This window comes from Colossoma macropomum, unplaced genomic scaffold (genome assembly GCF_904425465.1).
Source record: "Colossoma macropomum unplaced genomic scaffold, Colossoma_macropomum, whole genome shotgun sequence".
In the NCBI taxonomy this organism is placed as follows: Eukaryota; Metazoa; Chordata; class Actinopteri; order Characiformes; family Serrasalmidae; genus Colossoma; species Colossoma macropomum.
In genome coordinates, this window is record NW_023494803.1 from 39878856 (window position 1) to 39899066 (window position 20211).

Here is a 20211-nt window from a genome sequence, read left to right on the forward strand (position 1 = left end):
AATATTTTGCTTCACAGAAATCATTAGACCTTCTCCGAAGGCCTTGTAGGCCCTGAGGGTCTCAGTTTCTTAGCCTCTGCCTATCTGAGTAGTTGTATAATGATGAAAGCATATCACCTTTTTAACCTTTACACAAGCACCAGCATGTATTCATCCACACTGACTATAAAGATAAGAGCACCACTGCTGGATCCAATCCGAGTCCATAGTTCAGTCATTCTAATAAAACCACAGTGTCTGCTGGCGGGTATGAGTGACATATTCGTCTGGAAAAAATATGTTCCTGTTTCCTCTCCGTTCATTCAGGTGACAATGCAGACAGGTGTGACCACGACCTAAACTGGACCGTAACTGCGTCCGAAAGGGAAACAAAGATGTCATCCTGACTGATGTCCAGCTGTTTTGGGGACAAAACTGAAGAGCTTTGGTCCCGTTCCTTGGTGGGTCTGAGGCTTTAAATGTGTAATGGACGAGATCTGGCGGAGAAGAAAGGCTGAGCTGGGGTCAGTCTCTCTTCTTCCAGCCCTGCTGTTATTTCTCGTCTGCATCAGGCCTTCGTCAGCTAATGATCATGCTCAAGTAAGTCATGCTGAAGTCTTTTATTTAAATTTTAAGGACAAAAAGGAGTACTGAAGAGTTTCTCTTAGAACATTTTTTTCATTCTTTGGTCTTTTGTGCTCTGATAACAAAAGTATTTCCGTTCCAGATGGCTGAAAAGAGCGTCAGCAGCTGTGATCAGAGCCAACGTGAGTACACTCAAACAAATTATGTTTAATTATGCCACATAAAATATACAGACAGCACATACTTTATATAAAATGCATTGATTTATGTGAGACTTCTACCGATTTTTCAAAATATCTGCATAATTCAAATGTAAACAACAGTGATTCAGAGTGGTTTGGTGTGATATGGTTGATTGTAGAGACTCGGATGTCTTTACAGTGGTGGTGATAGGAACCAGGGGTCGCCATGACTACAACACAAATATAGACATGTTATTTACTATGTGAAACCTCCAGTGAACCTACACATGTCTTCTGAGTTTATATATGGAATGTTGATGATGATGGTGAAATGGTGGAAAGTCCCAGTAAAATAACTTGTTTGGGCACTATTTTGCCTCATTCTGCACCATGAATAGATTTGAAGCTATAAGTTTTATACCAAAACCTTCTCAAACGTATCATAAAACAATGTATCAGACATCAGACAGTGTATTCATAACCATTTCATGCAATAGCTTTTGGTCTCACTGTATTTGGATAGTCCAAATATAGGGCTAGGACCAGAGTGAGCTGGGTTTAGGTTTTGGGCTGAGGTTAAGGTGAGGGTTAGGATTAGAGCCAGGATTAGAGTTAAAGAAAATTCTTGTAAATTTAGTAGATATTTAGTTGAATGTAACTTATGTAATGTGAAATAAGTTTCTACAAAGTAAAGTTTTTGTGAGAGAGCTTTTAGAGGTGGACGTCTGGTTCCTATCACCACAACTGTGAACAATTCTGACTCTGTAAGTTTCTCTAGAATGGAGCGTTTCACACCAAACCACCCTGAATTAACTTCTTTTAAAAAAAGGCGAAATTCCCTTTTAGATTCACCATATTTTCAGATTGTAACTCAAACAATACCTTTGGTGCATTTTGAGTGGGTTCTACTGTCTGTTCATGCATCTGTTACAGTCAATCTGATTAATTCTGGTCATTTTAGATGCTTCCAGGCCTCTGTCTGCTCCATACGCTTCTCGGATTGGTACCCACAGTATCACTGTGAGCTGGACGCCTCTGAACTGCACTGATGTGCTCTACATTCCCCAGTGGACTGGACCCAGTCAGGATGGAGTGTGGACAGAAAAAGAGGTGGGATGTGGTCATCTTTGTGCATAGGAGATGCATTTGAATGAATTTGTTTTGGGCTTTAGTAAAACCACACGTATCATACACCCACATAAATAGAGCAGCTGTGAAGGTTAACATTTCTGGGCATATGATCCGGTTGTTCCCTTAAAGGGGAACTCCATCAATTTTTAAAAATTCTGCATAATGAAATGGTTAAGATGTAAACAGAGGCTTAAAGGTATTTTGGCTCAAAATGTAGTTTTAAATTCCTTTCATGGCAAAGGGAAACATGCAGGCCACTGTGAGGTAAAATAGTCCCCAAAGAAAACAAATATTTCAGATTTTTTACTATTTTATCATCATCAACATTCCATATAAAACTCAGAAGACGTGTAGCTTCACTGGTGGTTTTGGATAGTAAATAAAATGGCTATATTTGTTTCTTTAGAAGTTTCTCTAAAGTTAATCATTAACCCTTCAAACCATTCTGAATTACTCTATTTACATCTCACTGAATTATATGCAAATTTGGAAACCTTGGTGGAGTTCCCCTGCCTCGAGACTGTAAGGACAGTAATATCCAGTAACTGCTTTTTAATGCATATGCTAAACAATTTAATTAACAAGACATGATATTCAGCTCTGTTTATTACAAATAACCCTTATTGTTGAGTTGTTGATTGTTTTTGTTGCGTCCACTGTTATATTGCTGCTAAGTTGCAAAGAGCAGTTCTTTTTCTAACCTCTTAATCTTTTAATTTAACCATAATTCAGCCAGTTTGCACTTTAGTCCATGTAGTCACTGGATAATAATAAACTGTAATGTAATAAGCCTGGAACTTTAAGGGGTTAAACAAATGTGTCTTTACTAACATATCATTACTGTCCAAATTTTTGATTTTTCTACATCATTTAAACACAGCTGCTGCCCTTTATACTGTGTGAAACTTTCATGGTGATTAGACCAATAGAAATGCTCCAAAATCACTTTAAATAAAAGCCTTTTTTACATTAAGTTACATTAATAGTTAGGAACATTTTTGCCTTCTCCTATAAAGTTACTATTTTGGAGATACTTGTTTTTCTTTGGACAGCGACGATTTGACAAATAAACTCATACTTGAACTTCCTCTGTAGAACGTCACAGAACCGACATACACAGTGGAGAACCTGCAGCCATTTTCACTGTACAAGTTCAGGACCTGGTCTGTAATATCGGAGACATACGCCTGTTCTCCAGAGAGCCCCCTGTACAAAACCGAGCCGTTTGGAGGTAGGCACTGACATCGTTTACACTTAGACCTGACTGTCAGAACCCTCTTTAACGTGCTACACAGAAAGCCAATCAGATCTCACCATTTTTATTTACAAACACTCCAGTTTTGTGAGTTATGCTAAGCCCCACCCACTTTATCTCCTTGTTGTGATGTCAGCACTCTTTCAGGTGTTTAAACCACCTTTGGGCTGAAAGTACGGCGGCCCAGAAAGTCAAAATTCAACAGTATTTAGGAGGCAAACAAAAGACATGACCACTAAACAACATTAAAGGGCCCATATCATGGAAAACTGAACATGTAAAGGTTCACTCCAGTACATACAGTCCATATACGACTCACTTACTCATTTACCTATGCCTATCCAGCCGACAGCAGTTTAGCTCCACCCACTTACACTGAAGTTACAGGGAGTGTTTCAGCTTGGACTGCTTTTTGAATGAGGCACAATACAGGGCAGCCAATCAGAACAGAGCTCATTTACGTATATCAGTCTTAAGGGCACAGTAAAAAAAAAACAGCCTGTTTAATTCTAAGGGATAAAGAGAGGTTTGAAATTGGTCATGTATAAATAAATAATGACCATTTTCGGTACATAAAACCACACAAATGTTGTAAGTGGAGCTCAAAGAAGAAATGTAATAGAAGAATGTAGGATATGGATTTGGATATTTGGATATGGGTCTTTTAAGGCAGAACACAATAACATTAAGGGAGACAGCAATATTACCATCAGTTAACTGGAGTCGAACTTGTGTGTGCTGTATGGAGCTGCCAGCTAATCTAATAAGCTCAATGTTGTTCTTTAATGTATTCATCTAATATTGTCATGTTCTCCCTTACTGTATTCGTTTTTGTACTTTAATATATTTGGGTTCTGCCTTAAATGGCCGGGACCCACCAGTAGGCCCAGAATTTTATTACACACTTCTATAACCTAAGAATAGCACAGCCAGTTTGCACTGAAGTCCCTGTAGTTACTGAATAATAAACAGGAGTGTGTAATAAGCCTGGGATTTTGAGGGGTCAAAGTTGTTGAGTTGTGCCATAATGTTGTTGTTTCATCTTTAGTGTTATTCCTAAATGCTGTAGTGTTTTGACTCTCTGGGCCACCGTACAAAAGAGTTTCAGTGTGTGATATTAACAGTAGTTTGGAAAAGAAAATGTCAAATTGTTATTTAAGCAAAACCTGCCCTTCATATCGAGGAGGACACTTTGATGAAGCTGAATGTTGAAGATAAATAGTCACAAAGCATCAGTACAGAGCTATTTTATGATAAACCAACTCTTTAGAAAAGATGGTTCTTCAAGGGTTCTTTTCTAAAGACAGTGCTTCTATATAGTATCATGGACACTAAAAGAACCATTTGTATGCTTATTTAGTTGTTTGCATGGTGAAGTAGTTCTTCAGATTGGTGGAGAATCTGTAGTATATGGTTCTATATAGAACCTTTTTGAAAATGGGTGTATGTAGCACCAGGAAGGGCATCACAACTATAGAAGAATGCTTTTTAGTGCTGTATAGAACCCTTTTCAAAATGATTCCATATCACTGTTGTTGGAACAAAACCTTCTATCTCCAAAATGGTAACTTTACAGGAGAAGGAAAAAACCTGCTTTACTTTTAATGTAAGTCAATGGAACCAGACTTTTTTACAAGTCATTTTGGGCCGTTTCTTTTGGTCCATTCATCATAAAATTTACATACAATGTAAAGAGTAACTGGCACTTTAAAATTATGTCAAAAACTAAAAAACAACAAAAATGGAGATACAAGGTTTTGTTCCGACAGCAGCGATATGCAACACGTTCTCCATCAATCTGAAACACCTTTCAAGCATTTATGGTTCTATATAGAGCTCGTGGTTCTGAATACAACCATTCCCTGCACTAAAGAACCCTTGAAGAACCATCTTTTTGAAGACTGTAAATTTCTTGCTTAATTGAAAAATAATACACATAAATTCAAAAGAAAACAAGGTTCTCCAAACTGGCCTGTATGTTTCCTTTAATTAACTGACCTCTCCTCAGTCCCCTCCAGTCCTGTTATTGAGAGAGCGGAAAGTACCTCTGGAGAGAGTGTGGAGGTCAGCTGGTCCGCTCCAGAGAGTCCAGGAGGAATCATTGTGGGTTACAACCTCAATCTCACAGCTCAGGCACACGTCATCACTGTAACCACAGGGGGCGACGTCTTCTGCACCTTGTTCTACCCAACACTGCACAACACCACATACAGGTAGAGAGAACTACGGAATATAGTTATGACCAGCCGGGACGGCTGCAGCCGCACTGCAGACGTTTGAATAATGAGTTTTATTGATTTTCTGATTTTCTTCCATTTGATTATGTGAAGATTTAACCCCTTAACAAGCCACAGGCCTGACGACAGACGCTTTATTACACACTTCTATAGCCTAAGAATAGCTCCATTAGTTTGGATTGGAGTCCCTGTAGTTACTGATTTATAAGCCTTTGTATGAAATAAACCTGGATTGTTAAAGAGTTCATGAGTTTTGACTTGTGTCCAGATTTTCCATAGCTGCTGTGAACCGTGAAGGTCAGGGAGCAGCGGCCAAAGCTTTTGTGACAACACCAGCTCGACTGGGTCAGTACTGTACCACTGTTGCTCATACACATATTACAGATGAATTCTTAACATGAAAATCTTCAAAATTCTACCAGTAAAACAACGAAACGTCATATTTGACCCTCAGAGCAGAGCGGAGGCCACTGGGTTTTTGCGTCCAGGCTGAATTCCCTGAGGAGACGTGAGGAGAAAGCAGATTTTTTCACTGCAGCGGACTGCCTCTCTGACCAACTGATAAAGAGAAACATTACAGGTCTGTCCTTCCTCTTGTTTTAGGTGTGACTGTTGTCTCTCCTGCACAGCGCTCGCTTAGAATCAGTCTGGCCCAAAGAGAATTCGCTCCGTAAGAATTTGGCCCACAGTTAAATCTATTTGAGGGCCCAGAACACAACAATGTTTTAGAAGCAAACAAAAGACATGCAAACTAAACAACATTAAGGACCCAAAACTGAATTTCTGTCGCTTTTTGTAAATAAAACACTTAGTTAAAGTTTCAAAACATGCCCAGTTTACACAGTCCATACATTTACTCATTCACCTGTATTCACAATGCAAAAAATAGTATCTTCATAAGAGAAATCATTGTAAATCTAGTCTAAATATCTAATATGTCTCATTTTGAGGTGGTTGTATGAATATTTTAACATTATTCAACTTCTTTCTAGATGTTTTTACTTGTTTACAATAATTTTATTGAGTAAATTATCTCGCTACATTGGCTGGACTTAAGATCATTTCACTTGCCAGGATATGATTTTTTGCAGTGTAGAGGAATCTCTGAGGTTAAAAAGTCACGTTTCCTGTTCTTTCCAGGGGTGGCTGTATATCAGGCCTCCAATCTGGTCTATTTCTCAGAGGGAAATCAAATTTGGGAAAAAGGGGCAGGGAATCTTACTGACATCTCTGACCTCAGGCTGATCCACTCAGCCCAAGCTGAGGTCACTGCTCTGTCTGTAGACTGGCTCTACAGGAAACTCTACTACATCTCCAACAGCAAGGTATGAAAAGCTACATATCTTGTTTTTCCCCTCTCTCTCTCCCTCTCTCTCCCTCTCTCTCTCTCTCTCTCTCTCTCTCTCTCTCTCTCTCTCTGTATACTCCTGCAGTCTGTTTGTCTCTTTGTTTGTTCGATGCTGACCTCATTAATGTTTATTAAATCCATATTTACTTGTTACCTCTTTAATTAAATGCAGGTCTACATCTGTAAACTGGACGACTGCTCCTCTGCGGTGGACTTTAACCTCTCCTTAGCCAGCACTCCTAAAACACTCACTGCAGATCCATATAATGGGTTAGTGTTATTATTTTATAAACAACCTTGTTTAGAATCACTTCTTTCGATAATATTAAACAAATTTTGTTGCTGATACATGATTGTAATACGATGCTTTTACTCTACTGCACTTAAAACCTTTCTAATAATGAGTAGAAAAAAATAGAGCTGCAGAATATCCAGAATGAAGTTCTAATAGAATGAATATCCAGAATGAAGTTCTAATAGAATGAATATCCAGAATGAAGATCTAATAGAATGAATATCCAGAATGAAGTTCTAATAGAATGAATATCTAGAATGAAGTTCTAATAGAATGAATATCCAGAATGAAGATCTAATAGAATGAATATCCAGAATGAAGATCTAATAGAATGAATATCCAGAATGAAGTTCTAATAGAATGAATATCCAGAATGAAGTTCTAATAGAATGAATATCCAGAATGAAGTTCTAATAGAATGAATATCCAGAATGAAGATCTAATAGAATAAATATCCAGAATGAAGTTCTAATAGAATGAATATCTAGAATGAAGTTCTAATAGAATGAATATCCAGAATGAAGATCTAATAGAATGAATATCCAGAATGAAGATCTAATAGAATGAATATCCAGAATGAAGTTCTAATAGAATGAATATCCAGAATGAAGTTCTAATAGAATTAATATCCAGAACGAAGATCTAATAGAATGAATATCCAGAATGAAGATCTAATAGAATGAATATCCAGAACGAAGATCTAATAGAATGAATATCCAGAATGAAGATCTAATAGAATGAATATCCAGAATGAAGTTCTAATAGAATGAATATCCAGAATGAAGTTCTAATAGAATTAATATCCAGAACGAAGATCTAATAGAATGAATATCCAGAACGAAGATCTAATAGAATTAATATCCAGAATAAAGATCTAATAGAATGAATATCCAGAATGAAGATCTAATAGAATTAATATCCAGAAGGAAGTTCTAATAGAATTAATATCCAGAATAAAGATCTAATAGAATGAATATCCAGAATGAAGTTCTAATAGAATTAATATCCAGAATGAAGTTCTAATAGAACTAATATCCAGAATAAAGATCTAATAGAATGAATATCCAGAATAAAGATCTAATAGAATGAATATCCAGAATGAAGATCTAATAGAATTAATATCCAGAATGAAGTTCTAATAGAATTAATATCCAGAATAAAGATCTAATAGAATGAATATCCAGAATAAAGATCTAATAGAATTAATATCCAGAATGAAGTTCTACTAGAATTAATATCCAGAATAAAGATCTAATAGAATGAATATCCAGAATGAAGTTTTAATAAAATTGATATCCAGAATGAGGTTTTAATAAAATATCCAGAACAAAGTTCTAATAAAATTAACATCTAGAATAAAGTTCTGATAAAATTAATATCCAGAATAGAGTTCTAATAAAATTAATATCTCAAATGAAATTCTAATAAAATGAATATCCAGGATGAAGTTATAATATAAAAAAATATATTACTTAGTAACAATTAATAACACATAATATTATTAACGAGTGACTCCATATTCTTGAGCAGTAAATGATATGATGCTGTGTGAAGTCCAGCAGGTTGTAATACTGGACTCTTGTTTTGTCAGGTGGCTCTTCTTGCTTTTGCAGGATGGAATTCACCGCGTTTCTCTTCCTGAAGATTTCAGCCACACAGGTAACCTCATTCATGTGGTCAAGATGGACTCTGTGAGTGACTTTGTGGTCAGTTACCCCAATAGGAGGCTGGTTTTCTACAACAGAACTGACCGCACACTCTCCGCTGTGTCTCTGGATGGCTCGATGCCCGTCACTCTGTATTCTGAAATTGACCACAATGCCCAGAGTCTGGCCTATGAGGACGGCCTCCTGGTGCTGACAGATGGAAAGAAGGTGTACAAAGAGGTGCGGAAGGGTCAGGTGGCTGTTTTCATTGAGTTATCTATGGACTGTAATATCCTTGAGTCCAGTTACGGAGGCTTTGGAAACCTCTGCTTCTCTGGCCCTTCCTCACAGCCCTGTCCACTGCCCAGGAGACCCAGAGCCCTGCAGGTTCTGTTCGGATCAGATAAAGCCGCCGTCCGCTGGACAAAACCGGAAATAGCAAATGCGTCAAGTAAGTAGTTTAATTAATATTAAATTTCAGCGTGTATCATATTCATATCTGATCACAGTGAGCTCACTATTACCCTATGAGGCCCATCAGTGTGTCCATTTTTGTCCATTTTTGTCTATTTTTGGAATGTCATGTTAATAATGGTTACTTTTTTTCAATAATAATTTACCTAATATAGATTTCAATTTTACAAATTAGACAACTAAATTTGTTTTTACAAAACATTTTAAACTATTAAAAACTATTACATGATAAATAATGTAAAAAGTGTACTAATTATCTAATTACAATAATTTCTTACCAGGATATACGCCCCAATATTCCGTCGCCATTTTTGAAATACAAAGCATTCTAGATATTAATGTTAATGTTAAAATAAGGTTCTTTTGGACATTATTTTAATTAAAATTAAATTCTAGACATTCATTATATTAGAACTTCTTTCTGGATATTAATGTTATTAGAACTTCATTCTAGATATTAATTTTATTAGAAGCTCATCCTAGATGTTAGTTTTATTAGAATTGTATTTGGATATTAATTTTATTTACACTTCATTCTGGATATTAATTTTATAAGAAATTCTTTCTGGGTATTAGTTTTATTAGAATTTCATCCTGGATATTAACTTTCTTAGAACTTTATTCTGGATACTAAATTTATTACAACTTAATTCTGGATTTTTTTTTATTTAATTTTGGAAATTAATTTTAATAGAATTTCATCCAGAACTTCATTCTTGATATTATTTTTTGTATAATTTTAGAAATTAATTTTAGTAGAATTTCATTCAGAACGTCATTCTGGACATTAATTTTATTAGAACGTCTTTCTTGATATTTTACAGGTTTTCTCTGTATAACCATTTCAAATATATCTGCAATCAAACTCATTTTGTTTTTGAAAACATTGATTTCAATCTTGAAAGGCATGTTTGAAATTTTGCCCATCATGTGTTCACATATATAATTGTAACACAAAAACAATTTTTTGTGAAATAATTAAATAAATTAATAAATGTGAAAGTTTAGTCTTTCATTGCGCTGGTGCAGTGTGAACCCCATGGGGCTCTAAAGGTATTAGAACCCTTGTCAGCCGTGAGTGATGTATTTACTGGCCTGTGGCGTTATTTGTCCACTCTCAGGCCCGTCGGCTTGGCAAAACTGGACGTACTCTGTGAGGTGGTCAGTAAATGGATCAGTGTTTAAGGACATCACCAACATCACAGCCACACACACCACAGTTCCAGATCTGCAGAGCAATCAGAGTTATTTCATCACTGTATGGGCCAGTTCTCCAGGGGGTCACTCACACTCTGTGGGGTTTGAGGGGACCACTCTTCAGCCAGGTGACGTGGAGAAGTCAATCCCTTTAAACTATTCAACTATTGAGAAAATAATTCAGTGGAAAATCAAATTCACTCCAGATGTAGTCATTAAATCTAGAATATCTAGAATCTAGAATAAAATAGAAGTTCTATGAATAATAAAAATAATAAAGGAATAGTTCAGAAAATAAACGTACAGTTTTCTTTGTCTTGCCCCAAATGTAGTCGATCAGTCGAAACATGTTTGGTGTCTGAAATTTGCTTCTTTAGTTTTACTCTGGAGCTCCGAGGCTAATGTAGCTAACAGGTAACAGAAACACTAAAGACGCACATTTCAGACACCAAACATGTTTCGACTGATGACGATATTTGAGGTAAGAGGAAGAAAACTGTACATTCAATTTCTGACCAATTCCTTTAATCACTGATCATTTTTATTATTCATAGAACTTCATTCTAGATATTCATTTACTCACTCGTTAATAATATCGCTTGTTATTAATTGTTACTAAGTAATATATTTTCTACATTATTTTTTTAGAATTTTATTCTGGATATTAATTTTATAAGAACTTCATTCTTCATTCTAGATATTAATTTCATTAGAACTTTGTTCTAGATATTAATTGTATTGAAACTTCATTCTGGATATTAATTTTATTAGAACTTCATTCTAGATATTAATTTTATTAGAACTTCATTCTAGATATTAATTTTATTTGAACTTTGTTCTAGATATTAATTTATTGGAACTTCATTGTGGATATTAATTTTATTAGAACTTCATTCTAGATATTAATTTTATTAGAACTTTGTTCTAGATATTAATTTATTGGAACTTCATTTTGGATATTAATTTTATTAGAACTTCATTCTAGATATAAATTTTATTTGAACTTTGTTCTAGGTATTAATTTATTGGAACTTCATTTTGGATATTAATTTTATTAGAACTTCATTCTGAAAATTTATTTTATTGGAACTTCATCTTGGATGTTAATTTTATAAGAACTTTGTTCTAGATATTAATTTATTGGAACTTCATTCTGAATATTAATTTTATTAGAACTTTGTTCTAGATATTTATTGAAACTTCATTTTGGATATTAATTTTATTAGAAGTTAATTTTTATATTCATTTTATTGTAACATCATTATGGAGATTTAATTTTTTTTCTGAACTCTTATTTAAGTGCTGTCTTATTATTCACATATTTCCCATAAAACCAATTAATCTAAACTGTCCTTTTTGCCAACAGTGGACGATGCTCCGTTCATAGCCGCAGCCTCTGATAAAGGCCTTTCGAGGCAAGAGATGGACAGTTTCAGCTTCCTTCAGTCTCTGGCTTCTACTGTGAAAGACGTGAAAGGTATTTTTAACTGTGAAGTGAATCTATTTGAAACAATTCCACTCAATGCAGGTCTTTAAAGCTGCACTATGTAAGATTTTTTATGTTAAAACAAAGTTTTAGTATCATTACGGAGTGAGGAGAATAAAAACAGGCAAAAATATGGTGAGTGTGTGCTGCGGCGAGTCGCCCTGTAAAGCCTGAAATAATCATTTAAAAGTCAGAGGCATCAGTTTGGCAGATTTTCACACCACATCATATGTCTTTCCATATTAACGTCACACACAGACTCAAAAAGAAGGTCCAACTCGATGTTTTGGTAGATAATTCACTCACATCCTCAGAAGACGTGTCCCTCACCAAGTTTTGACTGAGTTCTCTTTGGGTTGTCTTTCAATCATCAGATTCATCCACTTGGAGAAGAAGTCCGAAGCACAATTCACATTATATAATGTTCTTCCACACATCATATGCAGTTACACATTTCCACCAGAGAGGTCTCCAAATCCCCAAAAACATACTGCAGCTTTTTAAAAAGGTTCATCTCAAGTAGTTTTTATAAGATTTTTACATTTCGTAATAGACAGAGTATTTTTTTCTGGACAACAAATGAGACAAAACAAATGAGAGAACTCTTTATTGTTATAATCAATTATAATTAAATATAACATTTGAAAACTAATGCTGTTGAATATAATTCCTATTAAGCTGAATTCCTGCATTGACTAAAAGGTCCTGCTTATGACATTTAAGGCTCTTAATGGCTGAGCTCCATTAGTGGTCTGGTCTGTTAAAGTGTTATAGCCTGGCCAGATCGATGCGCTCAGCTGAGGCAGGATTACTGAGAAGTCCTCACTTGGTGGAAGATGAATTTCTTGTACAGCTCCTAAATTCTGGAATAGCACTCCAGAGAAAATTAGGAATGTTCAACAGGTGCCTTTAAGTCCAAAATTTAAACCCTATGTGTTTAGGATGTATAGCATGTGCCTATCATTGTTGTTGTTGTTGTTGTTGTTGTTGTTGTTAATTGCCATCTTCAAATCAATACATGCACAGATGCATTTTTACAGCCCTGCTGTGAAGGTTTAAAATCATTTGAAATGTCCAGTATTAGTAGGTCAAGTAGGTCACATGCAAGTCCAATCGCCTTGACTTACTACCACTAGACTATTCATGTGGTACATTAGAGAGTCTTACTGTACCATCATATACATTTAAAGTCACAGCTCATGAAGTCTTACAGTCTTATGGTCTCATAATCTCATCATTTGCTTTGGTGTTGAGCAGATATGGACTGGTACAATGGCACAATCTACTGGACGGACAGTTCAGGACACATTAGCTGGATGGAGCTGGATGACCTCTCTTCTGGTCCTGAAGTATTTATAGTGCCTCAGACCATGAAGGCTGATGCTGTAGCCTTTGACTGGCTGGGAGAGTATTTATACTGGAGCTGCAACACAAACATGGTATTGGAAATGTTTTGTTTTCTACAGTGAAGCCTGCCACCTCATAGTTATAGTTTAGATCTTCCTCTTTCTGCAGAGGTGGTCAATCAGCCAAGGCATGTTTGGTGTCCAAAATTTGCTTCTGTAATTTTGCACTGGAGCCATGAGTTTAATGTAACTTACAAGTAATGGATGCTAATATCAATCATCATCAATTAGCATTGTGCAAACTGCACGCCTAAATCATCACACACCTGCCTCGAACCTTGTCGAGTTGTTATACTTAGCTCTACTTATAACATTTGTTTGGGTTTATGTGCCAAAAAGAGTCATAATGCTAATTCATAATTTTGCACAACCTCTCTTTCTCCTTTAGAATTAAGCTGGCTATTTTTGCTGCTGTGCCTTTAAGATGATATATGTTAATTATATTTGCTCTGATTGGCTGCCTTATATTGTGGTTTATTCAAAAAGCACTCAAGGCCAAAACACTGCCTATAACTTTAGTGTGCATGGGCAGGGTTAAACTGCTAGGCAGATATATGTAAATGAGTTGAAATCACAGTTTCCAAATATGGACTGCATGAATTGGTGAGTTAATGAAAGTAATGATGCTCACATACCACATCAGACACTTGTATATCATTAAAAAGAGGAAAATCAGTAATCTCTGATAGGCTTGCCTATGTGGTTTCTGACACTGTATGGCATACTGTTATTTATAAACATGCATTAAAATGACCAAAATCGTAGCACTTGAATTGTGCCCATATTTATAGGTGGCTGTATGTCCTACAGTGTCAGAAACCACATAAACAAGTCAGCTGGTGTACAGAAGCTTCCATTACTTGTTTGCTACATTAGCTTGTTGCTCTAGTGCAAAACTAACAAAGTAAACTTCAGACACCAGATATGTTTTGACTGTTCGACTACATTTGGAATGAGAGAAAAAAAGTTATTTTTAACCAAACTATCACTTTTAAATGCTACCACAGTGGGATTACACTGTTAAAAATGAGAGGTCAACTCAACTCAAAATGATACAGTAACTGATTTCATGGCTTTTCTTGAGTTGACTCAACTTGAGGACACCAGAGTTCACACAACTCAGACTTCTTAGTTGAGTCAAAAGTTCTCTTAATTTTTTAGTTCCGCATCTCAGTTAAGTAAATAAAATGACTTGTTTTTTATACTCAGCTTCCCCACCAGCCAGGGTTCTTCCCATCACACAATCCTCTTTAGGAAACTTATGGATGCCTGTTGAAGTGACAGCTTAGCCCACAGCACCACTCAGGAACATATGAAGCAGCTCAGATTTTGTGTCTACAAATGTTTAAAACACTGGAGAAAATATTAGTTGTTTTAACTTTAAAGCATGGCGTCGTCTCATATGGTGCAACTGTCTAATAATTCATTACAACATCAGGAGGTTGTCAGTTTGAATCTCAGCAATGCCACAGCTGTCCATATCCAGAAGCCCAAGAGGAAAATATGCCAGATGGGACCGTGTGATAGAAGGAGCGCCAGCTAGTGGAGAAACTGAGTAAAAAAGGCAAATTCAGTTTTGTTTATCTGACTGAGATGCAGACCTACAAACAGTAGCTGGGAGAATTTTTGACTCAGTTAAGAAATTTGAGTTGGGTGAATTCTGGTGTCCTCAAGTTGAGTCGACTCAAGAAAAGCCATGTAATCTGTTACTATATCATTTTAAGTTGAGCAGAATTCAAAATCTGTCTTACCATGATGTTACAAAATCTTGCCAGATATGCAGAGGAGCTAAGTCTGGCCAGGAGGCTGAAGTATTTCTGATTACAAGCAGGAAATTGAAAGCCTGCTCATAGATTCACCCAATGCTGCCATCTCCTGGAGCACTGAGACCACTGTGGAGGTGTGTAGGCTCGACGGGGAGGGACGAATACTCCTCAGAGAGCTGAGCATCTTCTCTGGAAGAAAGGTGGGAGACAGACAGCATTTACAGATCAACCAATACACATTTATTCTACTCTATTCTACACAAAGTGCATGCACTGAATTAACATACTTTAATGAAACACAAAGGGCAGTTACATGTACATTTTCTCATCACAGATTGCTGGAGTCACTGCAGATTTAACTGAGAGGGTTCTGTACTGGCTGGAACAGGACGGCTCATTCTTACACCTTTGCAGAGCAGACATCAGCAGTGAGGGGTAAACACCTGTCAGAAGTAGTGTTTGGAGTTTTCCCCTTAACCCAAATGAAGTTGATCTGCCAAGACTGGTTTGGTATCTAAAGTTTGCTTCTTTAGTTTTGCGCTGGTCCTACAATTACGGCCAATGTAGCTAACGTGATGAAAGCTAATCTCCCACCAGTCTGCATGGTGCTAAAAAAGTACACCAGATAACTAAAAACAGTGGTTGCCACAACTCAACGTGGTTTGAAGTGAATGTGTGATGATATCAGTTTCAGTTCACTTGTATCTGAATAGTATTTTTAACATGAGCTGTCATCACCAAGTACCACAGTGGAAATCACTAGCCACGTTTACATGTAGCCTAATAATCTGTTAATAATCCGACTAATAGCTCAATCAGAATAGAATGGATACACCTACGGAATAGTCGAGTCCGATTGAGGCCATTCGGAATACAGTTTCTATCCGATTTAACGAGGTGGGTAATCCTGTAAATAATCCATTAAATAGAATAATATCCGTGTAAACGCCTGTATCCGATTACATTCCCTATCAGAAAGTTTAAGTCTGTTCTGATCATGTTCGTCACGTCATAGTGAAAGTTTATACCGTTCAACATGGCGGAGCAGAAACTGGTCTGCAGAGGAGACGAAGTTTGTGCTCTGGTCTTTAACAGACGGCGGTGGGACGGACGTCCAGCTTATGTGTCTCAGAACACGACGTCTTCCTCTCGGCCTTCTTTAATAAGGACATGTGCAGGACGTTTTCCTGAGTCTGACATACAAGCGCACCAACTAAAAACTCATCTAACTCTGACTGGACCGCACATGAGTTTCGCTGTCATGGTAACATTTACTCTAAGTGGTTCTCCACACATGCACGTTATTTTGGATCGGATTACTTGTAGTGTGCATGTGAACGAAGATCTTCCGTCAGATTGTTCAATAGAGTGAGCAGATAAACACCTCAGTCTTAATTTGTAATCGGAATGTATTCAATCAGACTGGCAAAAAAGTTTATATGTAAACACAGACAATGAGGGGAACCAAGATTCACCAAGAGAAATGCCGTAAGAACATGAGGAAGAACCACTGAGAAGAATCAAGACTCACAAGGAGAAACTCCCTAAGAACATGAGGAAGAACCACTGAGAGGAATCAAGACTCACAAGGAGAAACTCCCTAAGAACATGAGGAAGAACCACCCAGAGCCAAGAACTCAAGACTGAGCACACAGGAGAAACTCCCGAAAGAACATGAGGAAGAACCACTGAGAAGAATCAAGACTCACATGTTGTCTTAATTTGAAAATGTCTGTTGTCCTTTACATTGTGTGTAAATTTCATGATGAATGGACCTAAAGAAGTGACCCAAAAAAGTCTGGTTCCATTGACTTACATTAATAGTGAAGTATGTTTTTTCCTTCTCCTGTAAAGTTACCATTTTGGAGATACGAGGTTTTGCTCCGACAACAGCGACATGTTTGTGTACAAAATCACGAGCACTAAATTAAAAAAACATGACAGCACCCCCCACACTCCCACCACTGAGAATGTCGCTTAGGGCACCAAAATATTCAGAAACTCCTATGACTTCCTATTTGTAATTATTTAGCCTCAAAGCTCCTGTGCAAAACTAAAGAAACAAACTTCAGACACCAGTCATGTCCCGGTTGGTGGACTTCATTGGGATAAGAGGGGAAATTATGTGATTCACGTCTGAATCTACTGTTCTTCTGCAGATCACAGAACTCCAGACTGACGGTGTATCTGAAATGGAGCTCATCTGAGGTGTTGAATCAGCAGCTGGCCTACTACAGCGAACGGCTCGTGTGGCTGGGGGATGATGGGAAACTGAGAATTCAAGAAGTGAATCAAAACCAGACTGTGCTCATGTCTCCAAACAACACCGTGACAGCTTTCACTCTTCTGCAGCCAACGCTCAAACCCCTTCCAGGTCAGGAATGTTAGTTAAAGGGCCAATAACTTGGAAAATTTCCTCACTTTTGGAAATAAAACAGTTTGATGTGGTGTATAAACACTGCTAAAGCACATATATGGAAACTTAAGCTGCTTTTCCACTGCATGGTACTGGCTCGACTCGACTTCGCCTTTTTTGGTTTTCCACTAGGTAAATCTGGTACCTGGTACTATTTTTGGTACCACCTCCGTTGAGGTTCCAAGCTACAGACTAGTAATTGGTTGGAGAAATTTGCTAAAGACATATGCTAACGTTAACTACCAGGTTAGCGCAGCCTATTGAGTCAACTTTTTTGAGCAACCAGAGTCATGTTGTCGTCTGAACTCTGTTGTAGTTTTTCCCACACTCTCCTGTTTTTTGTCAGCAGTCTCTTGTCTTGCTGCCATCAGCCTCTTCTGAACAAAACTCCTCCCCTTCACATCACGGCAGTTTGATTTGGCGCCACTATGACGACTATACTGAGGGGGTTCTATATCTGCAGTGGAAAACGAAGTAGCTGGAATTAAAAGCGAGTTGAGTCAAGCCGAGTCGAGCCAAGTCAAGCTAAGTCGAGTCAAGCTGGTTCCATGCAGTGGAAAAGTGGCTTAAAACTGCCCATTTTGAATTCATTGTTTCTGTAATATGACAGAAAGCAACATTTACACATATCCGCCTATCCAGCCTACAGAAGTTTAGCCCCGCCCTCTCGCGGTGAAGTTATAAAGAGTGTTTCAGCCCGAACTGCTTTTTGAATTAGGCACAATGCAGGGCAGCCAATTGTAACAGAGCTCATTTACATACATTATTCTTAAAGGCACAGTAACAAAACAGCCTGTTTAATAATAGGGATAAAGAGAGTTTGGAAAATAGTCAAGTAAAAGTACATGGACCTCAGAGGAAGGTAAAAGTGGCCCAAATCTGATCTTTTTCTTCGTATGTGACACAGATGTGGGTCTGTACCAGTGTTAACAACAAAAAACATGCTTTGAGACTCTTTCGTATGAGGTACTGAAATCCGATACTTATCTGATATGCAGCAATGCGACTCAGTCTGAACAGCCAGATCGGAATTCATGCGACTTTTATGTCAGTCCAACTCGACATTTGTCATAATTTTGCGCTGCTGAGTTGCGTAAATATTTAGGCTGATGTTTCTGTACTAAAATTTGAAGAGACTCATCCAAAACCCTCCGTGTTCAAAGAGATTTCGAATGAAACGGTCGAACGCAGGCATAGGAGAACGAAGCTGCAGAACCAAAGAACAGTTAAAAGTCTGAAAACAAAGATTGAAGAATCCGAGGACACAAACCAAAGAAGTGGCCACGCCCTTTTTACGACTTGAACACATTCTGGGTGATGAGCCCAGCTGTCAGTCAGTGAAGCTTCATGATGGCTCCTGTGACACTGGCAAAGATGAAGCTGAACACTCCAGGAGCGGCTGGCGTTTGTTGGCAGTTATGATTGTTTACCTCTGAATGAGCCGTGAAGCTCTGTTCTTCTGCGCATGCGGGTCAGTTTAGGAGCTGATCTGTTCAGACTGATGTCGCATATAGATCACATTTAAAAGAACAGCCAAACAAAAAAATCAGATTTGGTGAAAAAAATCAGATTTGGGCCACTTTTACTTGCTGTGTGAACGCAGCCTAACTGGCATAGTGTGGTGCGTTTACCTGAGCGGGGAACTGAACCTGGTCTGCTGTGTGGAGAGCACTGGTTTCCCTCTACACTACAGCAACATTTATGTTTTAATGACATTCTGCTCGCACAGGTTCAGTTCACACTTCTGATGTTCTTCTGTTTGTTTCAATTCCAAAAGCAGAAACGGATTGAAAGTTTAGAATCTGCACTTTCCACACAGTTTCTGTGCTCGTTCTGATGAATTACTAATCAGAAATACTTCATATAGATGAGAGCAGAATTTTGTTTTTGTTGCTGGTGATAATTGTGAGTGATGTTAGTAAATGTGATGTTTTGATGAGCTCTCTGTGTTCAGGTGGATTTGTGTCTCCTCCTGTGGTGATCCCACCTGCAGTTTTAAAAACATCTATCCGCCTGGAAGGGAACGAATCAGAGTTTACGATCCTGTGGGAGCCCAGCAGCACCGAGTTTGGCACTGTGTTCTACTGTGTCGTCTCTAATGACCTACAGCTGTATAATACACTAACGGCAAATATGAATTTATTTATTTTTATAACACTTAAACTGTAGGTTTATTTTCATATATTAATCTTAAGATTTGTTATTCACTAAGGCCACGTTCACATGACAAGCCTCATTGCTCTAATCCAATTTTCTGGTCAAATCCAATCTCTCCGACACGATGGTTCACACCCGTTTAGGAAACTGATTCAGATCTTGTGAACGACCTGGCGTCCTGAAATGACCCGCATGAGCACGTCCTACTCAGTAACGTTATGTGAGTGAATCACGTGCATCATCAGCAAACAAACTAACGAGCAGAACGAGCTTCGCTGTGAAGATCATTAACTCTGATCAGCTCTCAGCTCTGCCATGGTAACGCTGAATGATGGCACACACGCAGTGAACAAAAAAGCAAATGAATTCCTATCTGAGTGTTCACATTAAGGTCGCATGGCCACGAATCGGATACGTATCCGATCTAGGACCACATATGAAAGGCTATGTTCACATTACCAGGTTGAAGTGGCACAAATCTGCTTATTTGCCTTAATGTGACTCAGATCTGATGTTTTCAGAGCTGTGTGGACACAAATCTGATCTTTTCAAATCCGACCTGAGCCACTTTCATATGTGGTCCTAGATCGGATACGTATCCGATTCGTGGCCATGCGACCTTAATGTAAACACTCAGATCGGAATTCATGT

At 37.6% G+C, this 20211-nt stretch overlaps 1 protein-coding gene across 2 annotated transcripts; it reads left to right on the forward strand.

Annotated features, from left to right (window-relative positions):
• The first annotated feature begins 234 nt into the window (after nt 1-234).
• On the forward strand, nt 235-19596 carry LOC118823788 (proto-oncogene tyrosine-protein kinase ROS-like). 2 transcript variants are annotated; one of them, XM_036593602.1, is made up of 17 exons: nt 235-579; nt 707-746; nt 1708-1856; nt 2973-3108; nt 5141-5345; nt 5638-5714; nt 5824-5949; nt 6510-6694; nt 6890-6987; nt 8604-9109; nt 10254-10457; nt 11696-11806; nt 13073-13254; nt 14997-15187; nt 15322-15422; nt 17147-17361; nt 19358-19596. In XM_036593602.1, the coding sequence occupies exons 1-14, from the start codon at nt 466-468 to the stop codon at nt 15072-15074; spliced, it is 2211 nt and encodes a 736-aa protein (XP_036449495.1). In that variant the 5' UTR covers nt 235-465; the 3' UTR covers nt 15075-15187; nt 15322-15422; nt 17147-17361; nt 19358-19596. The 2 variants fall into 2 exon arrangements, with proteins under 2 accessions (XP_036449495.1, XP_036449496.1); XM_036593603.1 differs by having other exon boundaries at nt 14997-15121.
• The last annotated feature ends 615 nt before the right edge of the window (nt 19597-20211 follow it).